At 36.1% G+C, this 19,384-nt stretch overlaps 2 protein-coding genes across 3 annotated transcripts in view; one reads left to right on the forward strand and one right to left on the reverse strand.

Annotated features, from left to right (window-relative positions):
• Nucleotides 1-19,384, forward strand: part of LOC5573090 (rab3 GTPase-activating protein catalytic subunit) — a 261,913-nt gene that overhangs the window by 30,966 nt on the left and 211,563 nt on the right. The window lies entirely within an intron of this gene.
• The window catches only part of LOC5573094 (leucine-rich repeat and fibronectin type-III domain-containing protein 3), a 174,419-nt gene continuing 155,725 nt past the window's right edge, over nt 691-19,384 (reverse strand). The window contains exons 7-9 of one of the 2 annotated variants that reach the window (XM_021846126.1): nt 12,146-12,389; nt 11,872-12,067; nt 691-1,781 (exon numbers count right to left, since the gene is read on the reverse strand). In XM_021846126.1, coding sequence (XP_021701818.1) covers nt 1,646-1,781; nt 11,872-12,067; nt 12,146-12,389 — 576 coding nt within the window. In that variant the 3' untranslated portion in view covers nt 691-1,645. Of the gene's footprint in view, nt 1,782-11,871; nt 12,083-12,145; nt 12,390-19,384 lie in introns of both variants that reach the window. The other variant, XM_001654351.2, reaches the window with a different exon arrangement.

Raw genomic sequence — 19,384 nt, forward strand, 5'->3', positions numbered from 1 at the left:
GAGATTCCTCTCAGGTATCTGAAGAGTTCCCTCTCAGAAATCTGAAAAGATTCCTCTAAAGAATCTGAAGAGATTTCTCTCAGGAATCTGGAAAGAATCCTCTCAAGAATCCGGAGAGATTCCTCTCAGGAATCTAAAGAGATTCCTCTCAGGAATCTGGAGAGATTTCTCTCAGGATTTTGAAGAGATTTCTCTCAGGAATCTGAAAAGATTCCTCTCAGGAATCTGAAGAGACTCCTCTTAAGAATCTGAAGAGATTCTTCTCAGGAATCTGAGGAGTTTTCTCTCAGGAATCTGGAGATTTCTCTCAGGAAGCTGGAAAGATTCCTCTCAAGAATCTGAGGAGATTCCTCTCAGGAATGTGAAGAGATTCCTCTCAGGAATCTGAAGGGTTTACCCTCAGGATTCTTAAGAGATACCTTTCAGGAATGTGAAGATATTCCTCTCAGGAATCTGAAGAGCTTCTTCTCAGGAATCTGAAAAGTTGCTTCACATGAATCTGAAGATATTCCTCTCAGGAATGTGAAGAGATTCCTCTCAGGAATGTGAAGAGGTTCCTCTCAGGAATCTGAAGAGTTTTCTCTCAGTAATATGAAGAAATTTCTTTCAGAAATATTAAGCGATTTCTCTCAGGAATCTTAAGAGAACCCTCTTAGGATTTTGAAGAGATACCTCTCAGGAACGTGAAGATATTCCTCTCTGGAATCTGAAGAAATTCCTCTCATGAATCTGAAAAGATTCCTCTTAGGAATCTGAAGAGATTCCTTTCAGAAATCTCATTTTGTGAGAGATGCAAAAAACAGCACATTTTTTCAGAAGAACATTAAAACCTATTGAATTCAAATCGATACCAACAATGTATCAACTAAAACAGATATTAACATCGTTTTCAATGAAATATTTTCAAATTCACGGAGAGGATCCTATGGGATACCCCATCTTTTGAGGGGGTGGTTGCAAAATCGATGATTTGTTTTCGTCACTACCTGTTTCAGACACACCGTGATCACACATCGCCATCGAAAAGCGAAAAATATTCACACTAAATTCTTATAACCCCCCCGCCATCATCGACCCCATTTCAGCACCGTAGGTTTTCTCTCATTCGATTACGATAGTTTTCCCACTCGACGAAGCTGGTCTCCTGACCCGGAGTCGCCTCGGACCCCAAACCGACCCCCGTAGAACTCACTTGATTGGCATTGTTGCGTACGTGGGACGATGACGACGACGTGTTGCTCAATTCCACAATCAGCGACGGGAGGACAGCAGCAACGGTGGCCGTCCCGCCCGGATCGTCGGATTCGTAGTCTGGCGGTGGTTCGTCCTCTTCCATCTCCACAACCAGCAGCTCATCCAGTTCTGGTCGATACAGTTGCTCCCGGTGCAGTTGATGGTGGTAATATCCTTCATCTTCCTCGTCGTCATCGCAAACAGTTTCCGGTGGAGGTTGGTCACAGCGGCACCACCACCGGCCAGGATCTAGAAGCAGTTCCGGATTGTGGCCCGACGGCGGCTGAGTGGCCGCCGCGGGCAGTCGCTGTCAGGTCGTCAGGAGTTGAAGAGGGGGGTGGGGTCGTGCCGGTTGGTGGTCAAACATCACGTCGTCGTAGCATCAGGAGTAGGGCGAAGCGAGAAGCGATTCTCATAATGGCACCATACCGCCGCCGTTCCGGGTCGTCGGATTGCGCGCCATGTAGATGTCCATATCGTGGTCGGTCCAGTTGTCGGACGTGTCGCAGTAGTTGTTGAGGGTGTGCGTCGAGCCGGCCGTTGAGTAGCTGTGAGGGGGGGAAGCAAAGGAATTTTTTAATCATGTTTTATGGACGTGAATGACATAAAATAGAAACTTATGTATGTATAGTCTAGGAAATCAGTAGATAATTAGAAATATCTGTCATTAACACTCAAACATGTTTGGTCTCATTTAATAGTTAAATAATAATTTAAGATTACATAATTGATAACCGTTCTACACAACCTGATAAAAGTATGGCTTCTACAGTTCTTCTTCTTCGAACTACGTCCCAAATGTGACAGACCCTGCTTCTCAGCTTAGTGTTCATTGAAAATTTCCACAATTATTAACAAAGGTGAAGAGGAATCGAAGTCACTCATTAAATCTTCAAGAAGTCGGCAGGCCGTCGTCTCGTCATCGACGAAAGAATGCACGACTAACTTCAATACAAACTCACAAGCAGAAGGCTTTTACCTACTGTATATTCGCTTGCTTCGCACCAAACAACGAATGCCATTACGTAATTGCTTGTATTGATAAGTGAACCCACTCTGTTGGTAAGCGCGTGGAGTTGACGATTCGGTGATCGTTTGTTCGATTCCAGACATGTTTTGTTGTATTTTTTCAAAAAATGCTTTTAATCTGTCGAAGACACGATTCATATTGTCGGTCGGCTCAGTGAACTAAGATTCGACCATAACGAAGGAATCGTATTTGTTCGTCATGACGCCGAGCCTATGTGACCGAATCTCTGCGGCAAATCGTCATCCGATGCTGGTTGAGTGACGATGACGATGTTTCGTCGCCGACCTTTTCCATTTAACGGCGATTGTCTACACTGATCAAAATAGCTATCCCGGCTGAAAATTTGATCGACTGGTCTTTGGAAAGATTCCAATATGACGACCATTGTTTTTCGGAATTTCTAGACCCCTCTCCTCCCTCTGTCACGCTATTTCCAATACCTTATACACGTACTGTCACACTTTTGTAAACCTCCCCCTCCCCCAAATGATGGATGTTATTTTTGAATGACCCCTGGTTGCTGGTGGTCAAGTGGTAGAGCCTGAATGGCTTTTTGTTTCTTAAAATTTGTTATATCGAGTACCGTGTAGGTCCCATATTTTGCGCAACCGAATGAGTTTCCGTTAATAAAGAGTAGTTGAAGTTCTGAAAGACAATTGATTTTTCCGTTTTGGGCAATTCAGAGAATTCCCCCTTTTATATACGATTTGCTTTCCGTTTTCTGGTAGGTTGGCCTTTCAGACTTCCAAACTCCATTCAAGGTCAGATCGGGTTGAACGAGTTTAAGGTCTTGGGGTAAAACTTTTTGTGGTTCGAAGGTAATCTTTTGGGCGTGAAGTTAGCAGGTTCGTCAAGGTGAGAGAGAAGTTAGTAAAGCCGTTCACGAGTCCCCTGAGGAAAAAGACTCAAAGTAGTCGGGCAAAGTTGTAAACGACCGGTGGTCTCTCGGTTTCCGGGTGTGGCGCCTAAGCCACCGAGTTCAAGCAAAACCTCGTGGGTTTTGAACGGTTACAGTAAAAAAGGTAGAGTATTTTACGAAAATCATCATGGGCACTTGAACTCCGACTTGTTTTTCATTTCCTTGCTTTATTTAGCTTTACTTCCGTAGTTGAACGTGGCAAGTCATCAACATAGAAGCTTACTAACTGAAGTGAATTTTATCTATGAACATCATTAAGTGTAACTTTCAAGATAATTGGAATTGTTATATGCTTTGCAATTTATGTAATTTACTTAGTTTTCTAACGATCCCCTAGATTCAAATATTACGTTACGCAACAGGCGATGGGAGGGGATTTTCTATCATTTTAAGGTTCATACAAAAATTTTAAATAATCCCTAGTCCAACATATTAAAATGATACAAATCACCCTTGGCATGGAAAGAAGAATTTGCTCTGACTGTTTATGAAAATTGAGTAGAAAATACAAGAAAACTATATTGTATCGGGCTCGGTCGGGTCCGTGTTTGGTATTAAATTCGGTATAAAAAAATATACATATAGGGTAGGTGTAGCAGTTATGGACATAGTTGTTCCCTATTTCGCCATACGTGATTACTTCAATGTCTTCAAATTTTGAAAATGTTTGTGTGTTGTAGTAGTTAGAATTAACATATATTTTGATGTAAAAACATTCAAAAAGATTTAAAATGTGAAAGTTATTGAAATTTAACATATGGCCAAATAGGGAACCACTATGGCCATAACTGGTACACTTTCCCTAAGTCGGATAAGGATGGGTGCAAATACAATAAAAACTCTATGAGTCGATGTTCCATTACTCAGTATAGACTCGAGAATTACACAGAAAATCAAAATTGATTTAATAATTAATCACATGAGAAGAATAAGGAAAATGAGTTACACTTTACCAATTATAAATGATTGATAAATAAACTAGGGCCTACGTACTAAATATCTGAAATATTTTCTTTTTCATTTTGCTTAAAATTACTTAGTCGATGGGGCATTATAATTTTTGACAACGGACAGTCTTTTCTGATGTTTTTCCCAAATTGTCAAACATATTTTATTTTTTATTAAAGTAATAAACGGAAGTTTATTAAATATATTCTACGCATAACAGAAATATTAGAACAAATAAATGTCATAAGACAATTTAAGTATCTTACTAGATTTTGATGGATTTTTAAATAATTGCTCACAGTTAGGCTTCGATTCACCATAAGACCTTACTTTGTCAAAGTTACCATTTATGCATTTGTATATTGAGTAGCCTTATGATTTTTTTTACTTAGCGAAATCAAGCAAGCTTCAATTACGAGAAGAATCGGTACCGTTTGGGAATCAAACTTTACAGTATGATTTTGCTTTATAGAACTTTTCAAGAAATTGTCCAAAGATTTCATAAAAAATATACCTCTATTTAAGAATGTCAATTGGACTTTAACAGAAATTTCTTAGAAAATTTATTTGTAAAATTACAAATATTCAGAGATTTTTTTATTTTAAAACGAGCCATATTTGAAGGAAGGACTTCCTGGTATTCTTTCTACTTGCCTTCTTCAAAATTTCTCACAGAAATAGGAAATTAGGAATTTTTAGATGAAATTAGATTGGAACTTGTCCATGTGACACTAATCTTATCAGAACATTTCCCCAAAAGTATCATTAGGATTCTCTTGAGAAATCGTTCCAAGAATTCCTTAAAGGTGTGTTTTGAAGACTCTTCCAGATATTTTTGTTACAACATTTTGCAGATTTTAGCTTGAAGCAGCCTACTGGAAATTCTCCAGAAATTATTCTAGGATATGCTTTTATTACAGATGTTACTCTCTTCAGGATTTGCTTTTTATGTTCTAATGGAATGTCCTCTGTTCTGGAGATTCTCGTTTTAATCCGGCGTAGATTCGTAGATTTCACGAGCAGTTTTTCCTGCAATTCCTTCTGAAATTAAATCAAAAGCTTCTTCTAAGATTTTTCCACTTCTGATGTTTTCTCTTGTTAACGATTTCATTCAGGAATTCTGCCAAAAGAACATCCAATTCAAGGCTGATAGGGACTGATTCTATATTCTAGTCTATATTTCCAATGGAAGGTCTCTGAAGGCTCTTGTTTCTTCAATTCCTCGGTGGATTTGTCTTCTAATATTTGGGTAGATATTTGGTAGATAAAAACAATGAAAGCAATTTTCAACAATATCGACCTTGTTTATTAAATTCCATTAGCATTTCCTGAAGGTTGAGATACAAGAATACTTTCTGAAGCTTCTATACAAATTCGTACGAAAATTGCTGCATGGGATCTGCAATTTTTTTTTGAAAATTTTCATGTGAAACAATCTTATAAATAATCAAACCAAAAATTCTGCAACAATTATTGGAAGCGTTCTTCTGAGGAATCCTGGTGTAAATCGTTGAGAACCAAAAAAATCATACGTTACTTCTCATTTTTGCAGTGCATAGGAACCCTAAAAAAATTCTCTCAGACGCACATTTAGAAAACCTTTCGGAAAATTCCCCAGACAAGCTGTTTGTACAGAAATTCATCCAGCGATTTCTCAAGGAATTAAAAAAATATCTAGATAATCTTTCACCAGTCAAACGCTTATAATTTTTGTAATTTCCGTATTCGTTGTTATTACTAGAGTCCCATGATTATCTCTTGTGATTCTACCGGTAATTTCCCCACCGAAATCCACCTAGAGATCCTACGCAGTTTTGATTATTCTAGTAAGTAATTGTTCAAGCTATTTTCACGGTATTCCTATTGAATTCCCCAGGGTTCTCTCAGACATTTTTTTAAACGCATTATTTAAAGAAATCCCCCAGGACATATTACAGGATTTTTTCCTCGTTTTCTTTAAGTATTTATTCCAGCAGACCTCCCAGGGATTTCTACAGAAATCCTTGGAAGATGTCTCAATAAGTTCGTTCAGGATGTGAAGTTTTTTGATGCATTAGAGATAGACACTTTTGTTAGTATTTCTATAGGAATTCGAATAAGAATATTTTTCAAACCACTTCCAAGGAAATAGTTTGTATTATTTTTTTATGGAATGGATGGAAAATATAATAAAAAATAAACACATTTTTGTAATACGAGACCCAATTTGTAAAAAAGTAGAAACAATTGTTTACCTTCTGAATTCTGATAGCACAGCGTAACAAAAATGACATGTTCGCGTGTCTCAAGAACCAAATTATGTGTCTCTAGTAGATTTGGGGCTGCTGAATCTGAAGCCGTTCTCAGAAATGTTCCAGCACGTCACAATTTTTAGCAACAGGTCGCCAAAGTTGTACAAAACACTGCTTTTATTAATGTTTACATGAAATTTAAAGTACAATTTATCATACTTTTTTGTAGGGTAGAAGTACCAATTATGGCTACAGCACCAATTATGGCAATAGTGGAAACAAAAAGATATTTTTCTTATTGTTTCACTAGAATATAACGGCTAATATTCACAGGAATGATAAACCTATTTGTATTTGATGGTAACTAAACCTTGATGAGATCATTCGTGCAATAAGCTTCGAGAAATGAACATTTGAAAATTTTGCCTCACACATATAACACCTTCTTAGCAGTTTGTTAAAGAACACCCGTTACGAAATTCATGTTTTCATCCGGAAAAACTGCTTCAGCCGATAAACGTATGTTGCCTAGTGAAAACAAATGAATAGATTTAGCTGGTGAGCAATCAAATCTACTGTTATAAGTTGGAAATCGTGTTATTTTCACTATGTCGATAACTGGTACAAAGAGTGTATGAGAGCCCAATTATGGCTATACTCTGGAGGTGGTTTGTTTACATTTTTTGAGCAGTGAAATAAAAGAAGTAAAGCTATTTTACGGGTGACTTCCACGACGGGACGGTTCGGTAAGGCATTATCTTCATATTTTGTACTCAATTACTAAGATTTTTCAATCAGACGTTCGTAAGCGGAAGATGCTAATTTCATGGTAGAAAGGGGTTTTCAGCTACACTCGATTTTTGATTTTTCCCTACTTTTTCGTTAAAATAAGGCGCTGGAAAGGTAATATGAGTTCATTAATGCTGTTTTGTATAATAATTTGCATTTTCACTACATTTAGACTTATTTTCAAAAAATAATTTGCTCACATGAACCCATTGCAATAAATTGATTTAACATCTATTTAACACAATTTTTTTGGAAAATATTATGTGCAATCACTTCATTACATATTAGCGTTGCATTATCATTCGTTCTGGATGGCGTTTGAGTTCATTTAGTTCAATCATTCGATAGTCCATAATTGGTACACTTTTATGTCGAATGCTAGGAACACTATTGCCATAATTGGTACAAAGACAACGTTTTTTAAAACCAATTTTTAGAAGCTAAAAGTCAATTTAGTACTAAAACTGCTTATTTCAACTTTTTTGCAAGGCTTCAAACTAGTGAATAACACCAACAAGTCATGCTTACGTCTTAGAAACGCGGTTTAAACTTGATTTTTATCCATCCAGTTGACATATTGCATCCATAATTGGTACACCTACCCTAATCTAATCCACTAAACATGCAAAATAGAACTTGAACTTTCATTTCAGACATAATTTGATTGAAACTGCGCGATTAAATTTCGATTAAACCGATTTTTTCAACATGCTTGCAGTGTCCATACAAAATTCTTCGTTTCTTCTATATGGCAAAATACAACAATTCTCTAAACCATCAAAAAATAACTTTTCCGTATCGAAAATAATACAAACTTTGATGATAAGTATTGTTATACACATAAAGTTTGAATTCAGTGGCAAATTAAGCCAATATATTACCTTACAAGCTGGGAAACTTGCATGCAAGTTGGCTGAAATAGTCATTTTTTGCATTTTCAACAGTCAATATCTCAAAAACTGGACGTGCTATGATATTTCTGAAAACGGCAATGGATTCAGCAACCCTTAATTAAGTGAATAGCGGTATTTTGGTGCTGGAGACAAAAACGTGTTCCGCAGTGTAGAATTTGTTTATAGTTTTAGTAGAGCTACTAGAATTATGTTTATTTTGTTCTTGAAATCGCAATAACTTGAGAACGTTTAGATATAAGGAAAAATACCAGCATGATTCATAAGGAATTGTATGTTTAATTCACTTTTGAGCTATAATATTCAATCACTGTTTTTTAACTGTTTTGCATGTCAACAAATAATTGAAAATCGAAAAAAAATTAAAGCTGGCAAAATGCTTTAAACTTACATTAAGAATTTGGTTTTCTCAAGAAAAAATGTCTCTCGAGATGAACTAGCCCAGGGCTAAAAACCTCTTTAGTAAAGATATAAAAAAGAGAAAAAATGTTAAAAAATAGAAGGGTCTGATTTTTAGAAAATTGACTGTAAAGGTGCATCGACCATTTGTCTCTCAGTTTTTTTTTTACAATTCTTGTAATCTTCGTAATTAAATGCGCCATTTCAAAAGTATGAATTTACAAAGCATTTGAAATGTTTTATCAGGAGCTTTAGGCTAAGGACTGTTCATTTTATAAAGTGGACACTTTGTTTGTGCTATATCTTTTTTTATTTATTGATAAAATCGTTATCGGTTTTCTGCGCATTGTTCAACTATTATTTTACAATGCTATGAAAATATAAGATCTTTGAAAATGCTTTTGATTGAAAAGCTAAATACTTCTTCCAAATATTCCTAAGAAAAGCTGTTCGTCAAAGTTAACCATTTTTTTTTTACAAAACAAAAATCCTAAATTTTTATGAACAAATTATATGTTTGTATCCTTTACTATTCAACTGAAGGTATAGCTTTGAAAAAATCAATTATATTCCACCATTCTCTGACATTAGGTAATATTAGTGATTTACCCATTTATGGCCAAATTTGCTCATACACCATCCTTTCACTCCCAGCAAAAGAGAAAAGTAAAAAGCGTGTTCAAAATTAGTTTGGATTACTATAGAAACTGTATTTGTATAAACGAGAGCTAAATCGTGAGTTTAAACCACAGTCTTAAGTACAAATTTCGCTCTTTACGGTAGTTTTACTAAAAAGTCTCATACTTTTAAAATCGTGTACGCATATTTATCGATCTACAGCAAATTGTAAACGGTTTTCTCGGAATATTTCAATTGGTAATGTCAGAATAACATATTATGTAAATAATATGTGGAAAATATAATGTAATGTCAGAATAACATATTATGTAAATAATATGTGGAAAATATAATCGATTTTATTACAGCAGTGTTGCCAATTTTGATGATTGTCAATATACTTAAAGCAATTGTTTTTTTCTATTGTGCTTTAAATGTAACGTGGGGACTATATAAGTAACTCTATGCAGGCATAAGTTATTTATTATAATAGTAGTATATAAGCACTTCCATCAGGACGTACTTTAAACCAAAAAATTCCACTCATATCAGTTGTCTTTAAATTTAAAATATTTTGCTCTTACAAATATAGGGGAAAATTGATTAAATTATATCTGTAAAATTGTTGCTCCAAAAATAACTTGATTTTTTTCATCAGGCTTCTGATTGATGATGCTTTTGGAGAACAAGCCTTTTTTGAAAATAAAAAATATAAATTGTCGAATTTTCAGCCAATTTCTAACAACCATTGATTTTGATAACCTCCAAAAATCGTTGTTCCATATTCGTGTGAAATTTAATTATTTTGGAGATTTTTTTTATTATCACAACATTTTACAGTACTAGTCGAACGATGTACAGAAAACCGATTGAAATTTCATTGATAAATTAAAAAGATACAGCATGCACAAAGTGTCCACTTTATAAAATGAACAGTCCTTACTTAGCGTACCCAGCGGAGTTCTCAGCAACTTTAATGTTACGATCATATGCCGTAAAGTGTCTTAAGAAGCTTCCATGCCATATTGAACTTATGAGGAGCTTTCCTTGAGGTATTGTATCGAACCTTCAAAAACGTAAATTTCAATTATGAAGCAACAGTCAGCATTGCATGTTTTATTTTAGTCACTAGGCGATAGTTTGAAATAATTAGTTTCATTTTCTTACTATTTATTTGAAAATTGTAGCAGAGATACAAGTCAGCCGTCATAGTGGCTAACTTTGGCCTACTTTAGATTTTGGATATGTTTAGACTGCCCATACTCGTATAATAATCCCATATGTATAGGGAATCCTATTTTATATGGGACTGTTATGCAAATGTGGGCAGACCTTGATCAGTTGTTAGTCAGATATAGATACTATGTGTAAGCTTTAGTAACTGAAGATCCTAGATTCTTTAGTTGGATTCAATTTTTTTTATAGTTAACGTTTCTTTGGCAAATAGATTGAATACCTGTTGTCTAGAGTGGATGCACCAATAATCGATCAGCTAAGAACAAATATTTGTGTAAAAGCGTATAATAAAGCAGGCGGTACTATTTTTAAGGTCATCTAAATGCTTTTTGTCTTGGTTTTGTAGGAAAAATATAAAAACAACGAAACAAAAATATTGTTGTATTAAATATTGTTTGAGCCACTATACAAACAAATCAGTTACCGTAATCCGGGGGCAAATTGATCACTATTTCACAACTTTTTGTCATGTTTTCCTTTGGAATTAAAAAATTGTCAAATTTATTTCGGTAAAATTAGTACTTCATTGATCTCTATCAGTTTATGTAATCAATTTTTTTATGAAATAAAATTTAACATTTCATAAAATTAGTTTAAATATCTAAAATGACACATTGGGGCGAAATTGATCACTATATAATAAAGTATATTTTAGAATGTAAATTTTTTCTATCTACTAAATTTGGGTCCTCTGAATCTGAAAATGATGTCAAAATTCTTACAACTCGTGTACATCATCATTTTATTGCAAAATTAAACTTTGTATATCTGCATAAAACGCCTAAATGTATGCAATTTACCTTGAAATAATCACGTTATTCAACAATAAACGGTTTTATGAGCAAATAACTATTTTTGTAATGATGTACGACTTCAAAAATGAGTTCAGCAGCTCACACTGAAGCTTACACAACATTTTGAACACTCAAAGTTTTCATACTGGCTTAGCCCCAACGGATTGTTTAGTACTGACATTTCCAACAGTATTGCTAACACCTTCAAAAACTGTGAATATTTCTATGCAAAACTGACCTTAATAAAAATTAAATAGCTTAAAATCATCATTAGACATCTATCAACTAGAAAACATGGAATGTCTGTGATGGCAACGAAGCATTAAGCATCCTTGAAATGAAATACTATTCGGTACCGACCTGATCAAAATCACCCCAGTGATCAATTTGCCCCCGGATTACGGTACTATAGACTGTTTATAATTTCTGTTCCTGTAGTAGCACTAGTTTCACGGTGCAGGCAAAATATGGATCAAAATCGTAGTTTTTTTTTGACCAAATCAAGTTACGAATTGATGATACTTGATAGAATGATGGACAACTCCTGACCTTAATGACAAACATTATTTTGCAATTTATAACAAAACGGCTGTAAAAAGCCACTAATCCGACTATAGGGAATTACATATTTGTAAAATATTGCACACTGCTTTGGACCACTTGACATATTAATAGAATAAAAAGTAAGAGAACAATTTTTTTTTAAATTTCTCCCGGAAATCGTATCAGAATAAAGAGTAAAAACAAAATTATCTAAACTTACCGACTGCCGGGACGATGCTGATGGGTGTGGACGTGCGTTCCATTCAACTGTTCACGAGAGCGGGATCTCGGCCGGGTTCGCCGGGTGCTGGACGCTATACTGTGGGCCGGGCCGCCATGAACTATCGATCCGGCGTAGGAAGCCCTGGACATTCGTTCCGAGGCGGCCGCCAACGATTGGCGCGATTGTCTGAGTTCTGCGGATGCAAGATCTTAGATTCATTATAAATATCTACAGTTATCCGTTTCGAGCTAGCGTGCATATTCGGACCCACCTGGTCGAGAGTTCACAAGGTTGCTGGGGAAGGCCGATCCAAGGTAGCCCCGCTGCGAGTGGTTCGAGTAGCTGTGATGGGATTGGCCGTCGGCAATGGACCGAGCCTTGCCGACCTTGCCACCGACTGCGGAGAAGTGCGACACGTGACTACGCAGATCGTCTGGAATGGCTTGGTTCTCCATCGGGTAGATACGGGGCCGGGGAATCGAACGGCCACTATAGGCCGAAACTTGATCCCAGTCCTAACAAGTGAAACGATTCCCAAATGGCAGCAGAAAAAAAAAGAACAAGACGGGAGGAAAGGTTCATTCGTCATTAGGACTGGCTTGGTTCAAATGGAGCGTTAAATTGGGCTCTGACGTCTATTTGTCATCCACCACCACCGTCACCATCTCCTGCAGCAAAAAGCGGAATTCCGTGGATGCAGTGGCATCCACCAGAGCACCATCAATTTAGTTCCGTCACCAAGTGTAATTTGTTAGTAGCGTATCCCTTCACCTTCACCTCAACAGTATCCGAGAGCACTGTAATGACGTTGATGACGACGAAGATACCGTTGTTTGGCGAGCGAAGCTCATTTTCCGCAATTTTCCCGCCCACTTAAGGGTGCGTCAAGTCGACCTCTAGTACCAGAGCTCGTATGTGTGCCTGTATGTGTGTGTCTTTGCGGTGTTTTCCTGGTTTGGTACCCCTTTCGGTTCCCCACAGGGGGGAGTTCCTCAAAGTTTTCCAGATTATTAAATGCAATAAACATGATAAGCTAACGACTCTATTACATTCGCAACATTATGTGGACGGGTGTGCGTTTGAATACCTATGTGAGTACTTTTGAGATGCTGAGTTGGTGCACTTTTTTTCCCCTCATGACAAGGACATGTTTAGTGTGGCACAGGTTGAAATACTTTGTTGCGATTTTGTTTGCTACTATTTGTGGGACGTTATGTGCATTCTGTTGGATGTGCTAAACGGGAGTGGATGGTCCACGGATCTCCGGGATGTTTGTGTCTTCTATCTATCGAAATTGAACAAAACCGTCATGCTTTCATTAATTACGAAATTAAAAGAAATTATCAGTAATTGTGTGCTGCTACTTATTAGCGAGGCTAAACTAGGCTACAGCCATAACTTTTCTATCACAATAAATTGTCACAACTTTTTCAAATCTCACTCAAATTGTATAATTTTATATATAATATTTTCTTACTTTAATAGCACTTGAACTTGTAAATTTATATGGAATGATTCAAATTTGACATTTATCCTTTTTCGGGATATCTTTCCTCTCCCTCTGTACACTAGTACCTAATACATGCACTGTCACACTTTCGTAGGCTCTACCACTCCCCCAAATAATGAACGTCATATTTGAATGTTCCCTATTTGTTTTGAATTGAGCTAGAAACTTCAAAAAGCAACTTACTTCTTTGAAGAGCACTTGCAATTTTTTTATTATACGGCTTATTATTATAACTATTTACCGTGATGAATTAATATCCGGACACTCTGACAATATACATTAATTAAAGGAGAAATTAAGTGATATCTGCCAGTTTTTAATAATACCACCTATTTATGTTACTTGTGATCATTTTAATTTTTGTTTTAATTTAGTTATTTAGTTAACATTGCCATATGATTTATGGAATGAAAATAAGTTACGCTGCTCCGGTAGACGTAATTTCTTCGCAGCGCTGGTTCATTCAGTAGTAGTATTGACCTGGGGGGTGCGAACTAGATATCAACAAGCAGCCAGGCTGCTGTCAAGCTAAAATATTTATAAAAATGATCCAAGTATGCCTAGGAATGTGCGGTCTTTACTTAGACGGCATCCACAAATTACGTAATGCTCTAGGGGGAGGGTGACGCGTAACGCTCAAGCGTTACGGCTCATACAAAAATTTGAATTTTTCATACAAAAAGCGTTACGGAGGGAGGGAAGGGGGTCGAAAATTTCAAATTTTGGCGTTACGTAATAAATGGAAGCTACCTTAGTCTCGCTAAAGAATGTTAGAAAATTTATATGACTCATGAAATGCAAACATTTAAGAAACGTTACACTTATTCTTTTTTATGCATAAGTTATTTAAAACTTTTGTAAAACATTTCTTACGGTACGGTAACTTTTTGATTCAGCTGAAATATTGGACCTATTGGCTGCATCTAACTGCAAAAGCTTTGTGTGAAGTATTTTAAGTGTGCACCTTATAAATAGTTTCCTACAAGACAAACAACGGGTAGCACTGGTGGAAAATATTGTGTTCAAATTGAATGATCAAAATGTTCCAGTCCGCACCCCTCAAGTATTGACAAACGCACGTCGAATGTGTATCCGGGAATAATATGTTTCATGTTTGTTATTGTTTAACTATTTGCTAACATTGCAGTCTTGGAATATGGTGTAAATGTATACTGCGGAGTGTAAAACGAGGGTGTCCGGGATTATGGCCAAATGTTTCATATCCGGACATTACATTATATCCCCCTTTTAAATTGAAGCGCACGAATATTTTAAAAGTGATACTGAAGGAAAGCTAGTAAAACAACAATAAACGCCATCATGAATGAGAATGAAACTATTTTTGGGGAGAAACTGTGTGATTTTACTCATCATTTCTGTATTTGAAGCACTGTGAGTCGCATAAATACTTCAAGTTGTATGATATATGGTATGTAATTGAAATTTACCAATTTTTTTGTAAATTTTGCGCAAGTAATTCAATATTAAAGCAATTGATCGAATTACGATTCAAAAGTGTCCGGATTCAAAGACAACGCTTGCTACAGGTGTTCGGATTTAAGTACAAGCTATGCTTCATTATTCTACTGATTTTCGTTATAAAATTGTTATTTTCAAGGGAAATTGTGAATCTCATTCCAATCATGTTCATCCATTATTTACATCCAAGAATGCTTAAGACTATTTAAATTTGTCGAAAAACGGCAGAGATATTAACAAAATTGATTTGCATGTGTCGTAGGTGAACCCGAACTTTTTCACGATTAATTGAATGGCTATTTTCTAAAAATTTAATAGTTTCCAGATTTGTTTTCGACACAGTTTCACATTAATTTAAAATCCAATGCTGAAAAAATTGGTCTCTTTTTTTCAGTGTGGTTTTCTAAAAATGTCACAACTTCAAGTAAAAATTGACTAAACAAAATTCCAAAAATCTTTGTAACAAAATACCTACGAAGTAAGATTAACTCATTGTCTTTCGAATGCGCCATAGTGAGTTTCAATTAGACGTGTAATCACAGAGAAATGGACAAAACATTGGACACATACTATTTCTTATATAGTCCCATTTTAACTTTTTTGCCCAATCGTATTATGTTGTTTGGCGTTTTTATTGTTTACTAGTGGTCCCGGCAAACTTCGTTCTGCCATCAAGTAGGCTGTTGAAAAATTGCTCAAAATCTCCCATACAAAATGACAGATTAGTTTTCTCCCGTTTTCCTGACTATTCCGAAAGCTTTCCTAGACTTTTTCTCCGCACGAACACGTTGCATCCCCTGTCGAATACAACAGTGAAAGAATTATGCAAATCAGTTGACCCGTTCTCAAGCCATTTCGTGACATACAAATACCCAGGGTGTCCATCCATCCGGGAAATCCGGGAAAACCGGGAAAAACCCGGGAATTACGAATGAGCGGGAAAAATACGGGAAATACCCGGGAAATTGGAGCACACCCCGGGAAAATATGTATTGCAAACATAAGACTACCGGTTTGTTTAAATTTCAATAGTAGTAGGTAAAACTTGAATTTTTCCCAAGAAGTGGACGGTCTGTTATTCGTACTTTGCATTTAATTGTGGGATAGTTAACGATTAGGATCTTTGAAACATTTTTAGAAGGGAACTTACGGATTTCTGGAAAGCTTCTGGTTGAAATGCATGTTAGATTTTCATTTAAATTCATGGTCACTTATTAAAGAAATCTTTGCTAGAATCCTAACGGGAACCGAACCGATAATTGACCGTCCAGTTTGTATTATCTTTCTGAGAGATCACTGAAATGAGTAGTGTTGGATCCGTTGAATCTGTTGCATGCTCTTGTGAGCGAGCGACGGAATCCGGATCCATTGTGTCCGGTTCGCGTTGCGCGGAAGAAAAAAACGAAATGCGCCGGTGAAAAACAAAAAAAAAAACGCGTCGGTAGTGTTTGATACGTTGAACCTGTTGTATGCTCCTGTCGAGCGAGCAACGAAATCAGTATCGTGTCTGGTTTGGATAGTGCGGTCATTCGTGTAGATGCTCACGTATTCATTTCGAATTATATATTTATCGTTTACCAAAACGAATCCTTTCCAAACTCCCAGTGTTTTCTTGTGGAAGTGCAGAGAACTCCTCGGCTTCTGTAAAGCAAGTAACACGTCAACATTTCCCTACCATTCCCAAATTGACCTGCATTCGGACGCAGCCGGCGCCGGTATTGTTTATTATAATAATAAGAGCACCAGTATTTACACATTGAGGATGATGCTGATCCCGAGTAGCGTCTGTTGGTTCCCTGTGTAAGTACAGCTGTTCTTGCAATAACGGAGTAGCAACTGTGGGCGGTCAATCATGCTCATGCTCTTTCTGAGAGATCACTGAAATGGTTATTATTAGATTTTTGGCGTACTCTTAAAAAGATCCTTGGCTGATTTTGCTTGAAATTCTTTATAGATTCGTAGAGGTTGGTAAAAAGCTAAGTTAAAAAATGGCATTTCTTGGGAGACCTTCTGAAATCCTGGACAGATTAATTAAGAGTTCCGTTTGGCGGATTTCTAGGATTGTTGATAATACTGATTATTGATGAAGCCTTGTCTGAGTTACTAGTTTTACTAGTCCTTGATCTATGACAAAAGGGGTATTCACTTAAACTCGCGTAAAGCAAATTTTTGCGTATGTTGAGCAATGTATTATGTCCACTGAAAAATTTCCCTTATAATGTCATATGAGAGAATAATAATCTAGTGAGCGGCTATAAACGTCAATCATTCATAGCAAAAGCTTTTGTTTGAGCTAATAATTGCTCGTTTTAGGATTTATTTAAATTCGGTATGACAGTATATATTTTGTAATGTTACACATATTTTAAATTACCAACGAAAACAATTATTCAAAATGAAACAAATTTACAAATAGATATTGGGAATGCCGGCCAGGTTATAACACAGCAGTGTCTTACACGACCGCTTTTGATGGAGCTCCTGTGGCTGGTTTTGGACTTAACTGTGTAATTTGTAGTGAAAATAAAGCCAACTAAAACGGATTATGTATTTTTCATCTACGCAAGTTAAGGTTCCTGCTACTCGAATTCCTAATAAAGGACGTTCCATATTATCGCGTTGATAACGATTACCACACTTCAACTTCTAAAACTACAAGTATTATTCCTGTTTCATACTCTATGAGGTTTAATGTGCACAATTTAACTATTTTGAGACCAGTGTTGAAGTTTTATTAGTTTACGTGGACATTGCAATAAGTACACGCTGTGAACTAGACTATCGCAACTCATACATTTAGCCTTATCATTCATAAGTTATGAAAGGTGAAACGATAATTGCAATACAAACGCTTTATGTACCGTTTTAACATCACCTCACATCAAGGCGTCATGTACGCACGGGTCTATCGATGACAAGGTCCTTGGTTCGATTCCAGGTTGCCGCGAAAACATTTTTTGTTTTCAAATTTTGGTTTCCTAAGGCAATAAGCTATGAATTTTAATCTGATTTATTGTGGCGAATTTTCATAAGTGGTTTCTATGTATTTCGATAGTCCTTTTGCCTGAGTGTACTATACAACATCTAGTACTTTAAAGATTATCTTTCTGTATTTTAATTGCTGTTTCTTTAGCTCTCAACTTTAATATTCTTATGAGCGATTTCTTCACCACCGCTTAAGCCTTAAACTAGTTGAACTATATGAGTAAACGTGGTTTACGATTTAAGGGAAGGTGAAGAAATCGGCCAAGAAAATTGCATAATGCTTGTTTATAAATCTCATATTGATAATTGCCGTAGGTACCACAGCATTCTTAGATTGATAGACCGTAGATTTTCAACGTTCCAAAACGTTTTATTGTCAGTTTACGCAATGCTATGATATATTTTAGATTGTCAATTTACGCAGCGGTTCACGCAATTGATGGGTCTTACAAGATTTTGTATAAATTCCTGCAGATTGGCAGCGAAATCTCCCAATAATTCAAAACTAATTTCATGGCTAGATCTTTGATGAATAAACAAATAACGTAGTCCTTTAGGCATTATTGGCCAGATTTTTGTTAAATTTTTGACAAGATTCTTGACATCTTGGTCAAACCTTTTGAGTATTGCTTGGAAGATGAAATATCGGGGTATATTTAATAAGTCGAGTCAATCAAATACGACTAGACTGGAATCACTGCCGATCAAAAATTTCGCTCAACACGACTCTGTCACTCGAATTATTCCCCAGTTGTCCCCTTTGTGACAGGATTACTAAAGTAATCAACGGATGACTTCTGAAATATGCATGCCTACTGTGTTCGACTATGACTGCAGACGAATCACATAAATCTGCTCGATTTATAAAATGGACCCTGTCGTTTCTGTTAAAAAAGATCTTTTATTGGATCCAATATGAGTTTTATCAGATCAACAATTTCTCCATGAACCACGCATAAACCATGTCTAACGCATAAATCCTAAGGCATTCTTAAAAGGTAATGGTTTTGCTATTGAACTTTGCCCTTTTGTGGAAGTTTAGATACACAGAGCAGATATTTGTTTACATAATTCCAAAATCTCTCTTAACTTCCTATGAATTCCAGGGAGTAACGGTCTTTTAGATATTTCAACAAATATTTCTATCTTTTTGTACAAAACTCTTTTAAAATATATATTTTAAATTTTATTAAAAACTAGTGGTCCCGGCAAACTTCGTCTTGCCATCAAGTAGGCTGTTGAAAACTGCTATGAATCGTCCCATACAAAATGTAAGTTCTGTTCACTCTCGTTTTTCCGACTTTCCCGGTGAACATCCTGGAATTTTAATACACACAAACACGTCGGAACCCTTGACGAACAAAATGGAGAAAGAATCATCCAAACCCGTTGCCCCGTTCGTGAGCCATTTCGTGACATACAAACACCATTCCATTTTTATTTATATAGATAGATAATTCATAAATATGTTAAATCAAGTCCTCAAACTTTGTCCATATCGTATGAAAAAAATAAATAAACAAAAATAGCAAGTAG

Source organism: Aedes aegypti, chromosome 2 (assembly GCF_002204515.2).
Source record: "Aedes aegypti strain LVP_AGWG chromosome 2, AaegL5.0 Primary Assembly, whole genome shotgun sequence".
Taxonomy (NCBI): domain Eukaryota; kingdom Metazoa; phylum Arthropoda; class Insecta; order Diptera; family Culicidae; genus Aedes; species Aedes aegypti.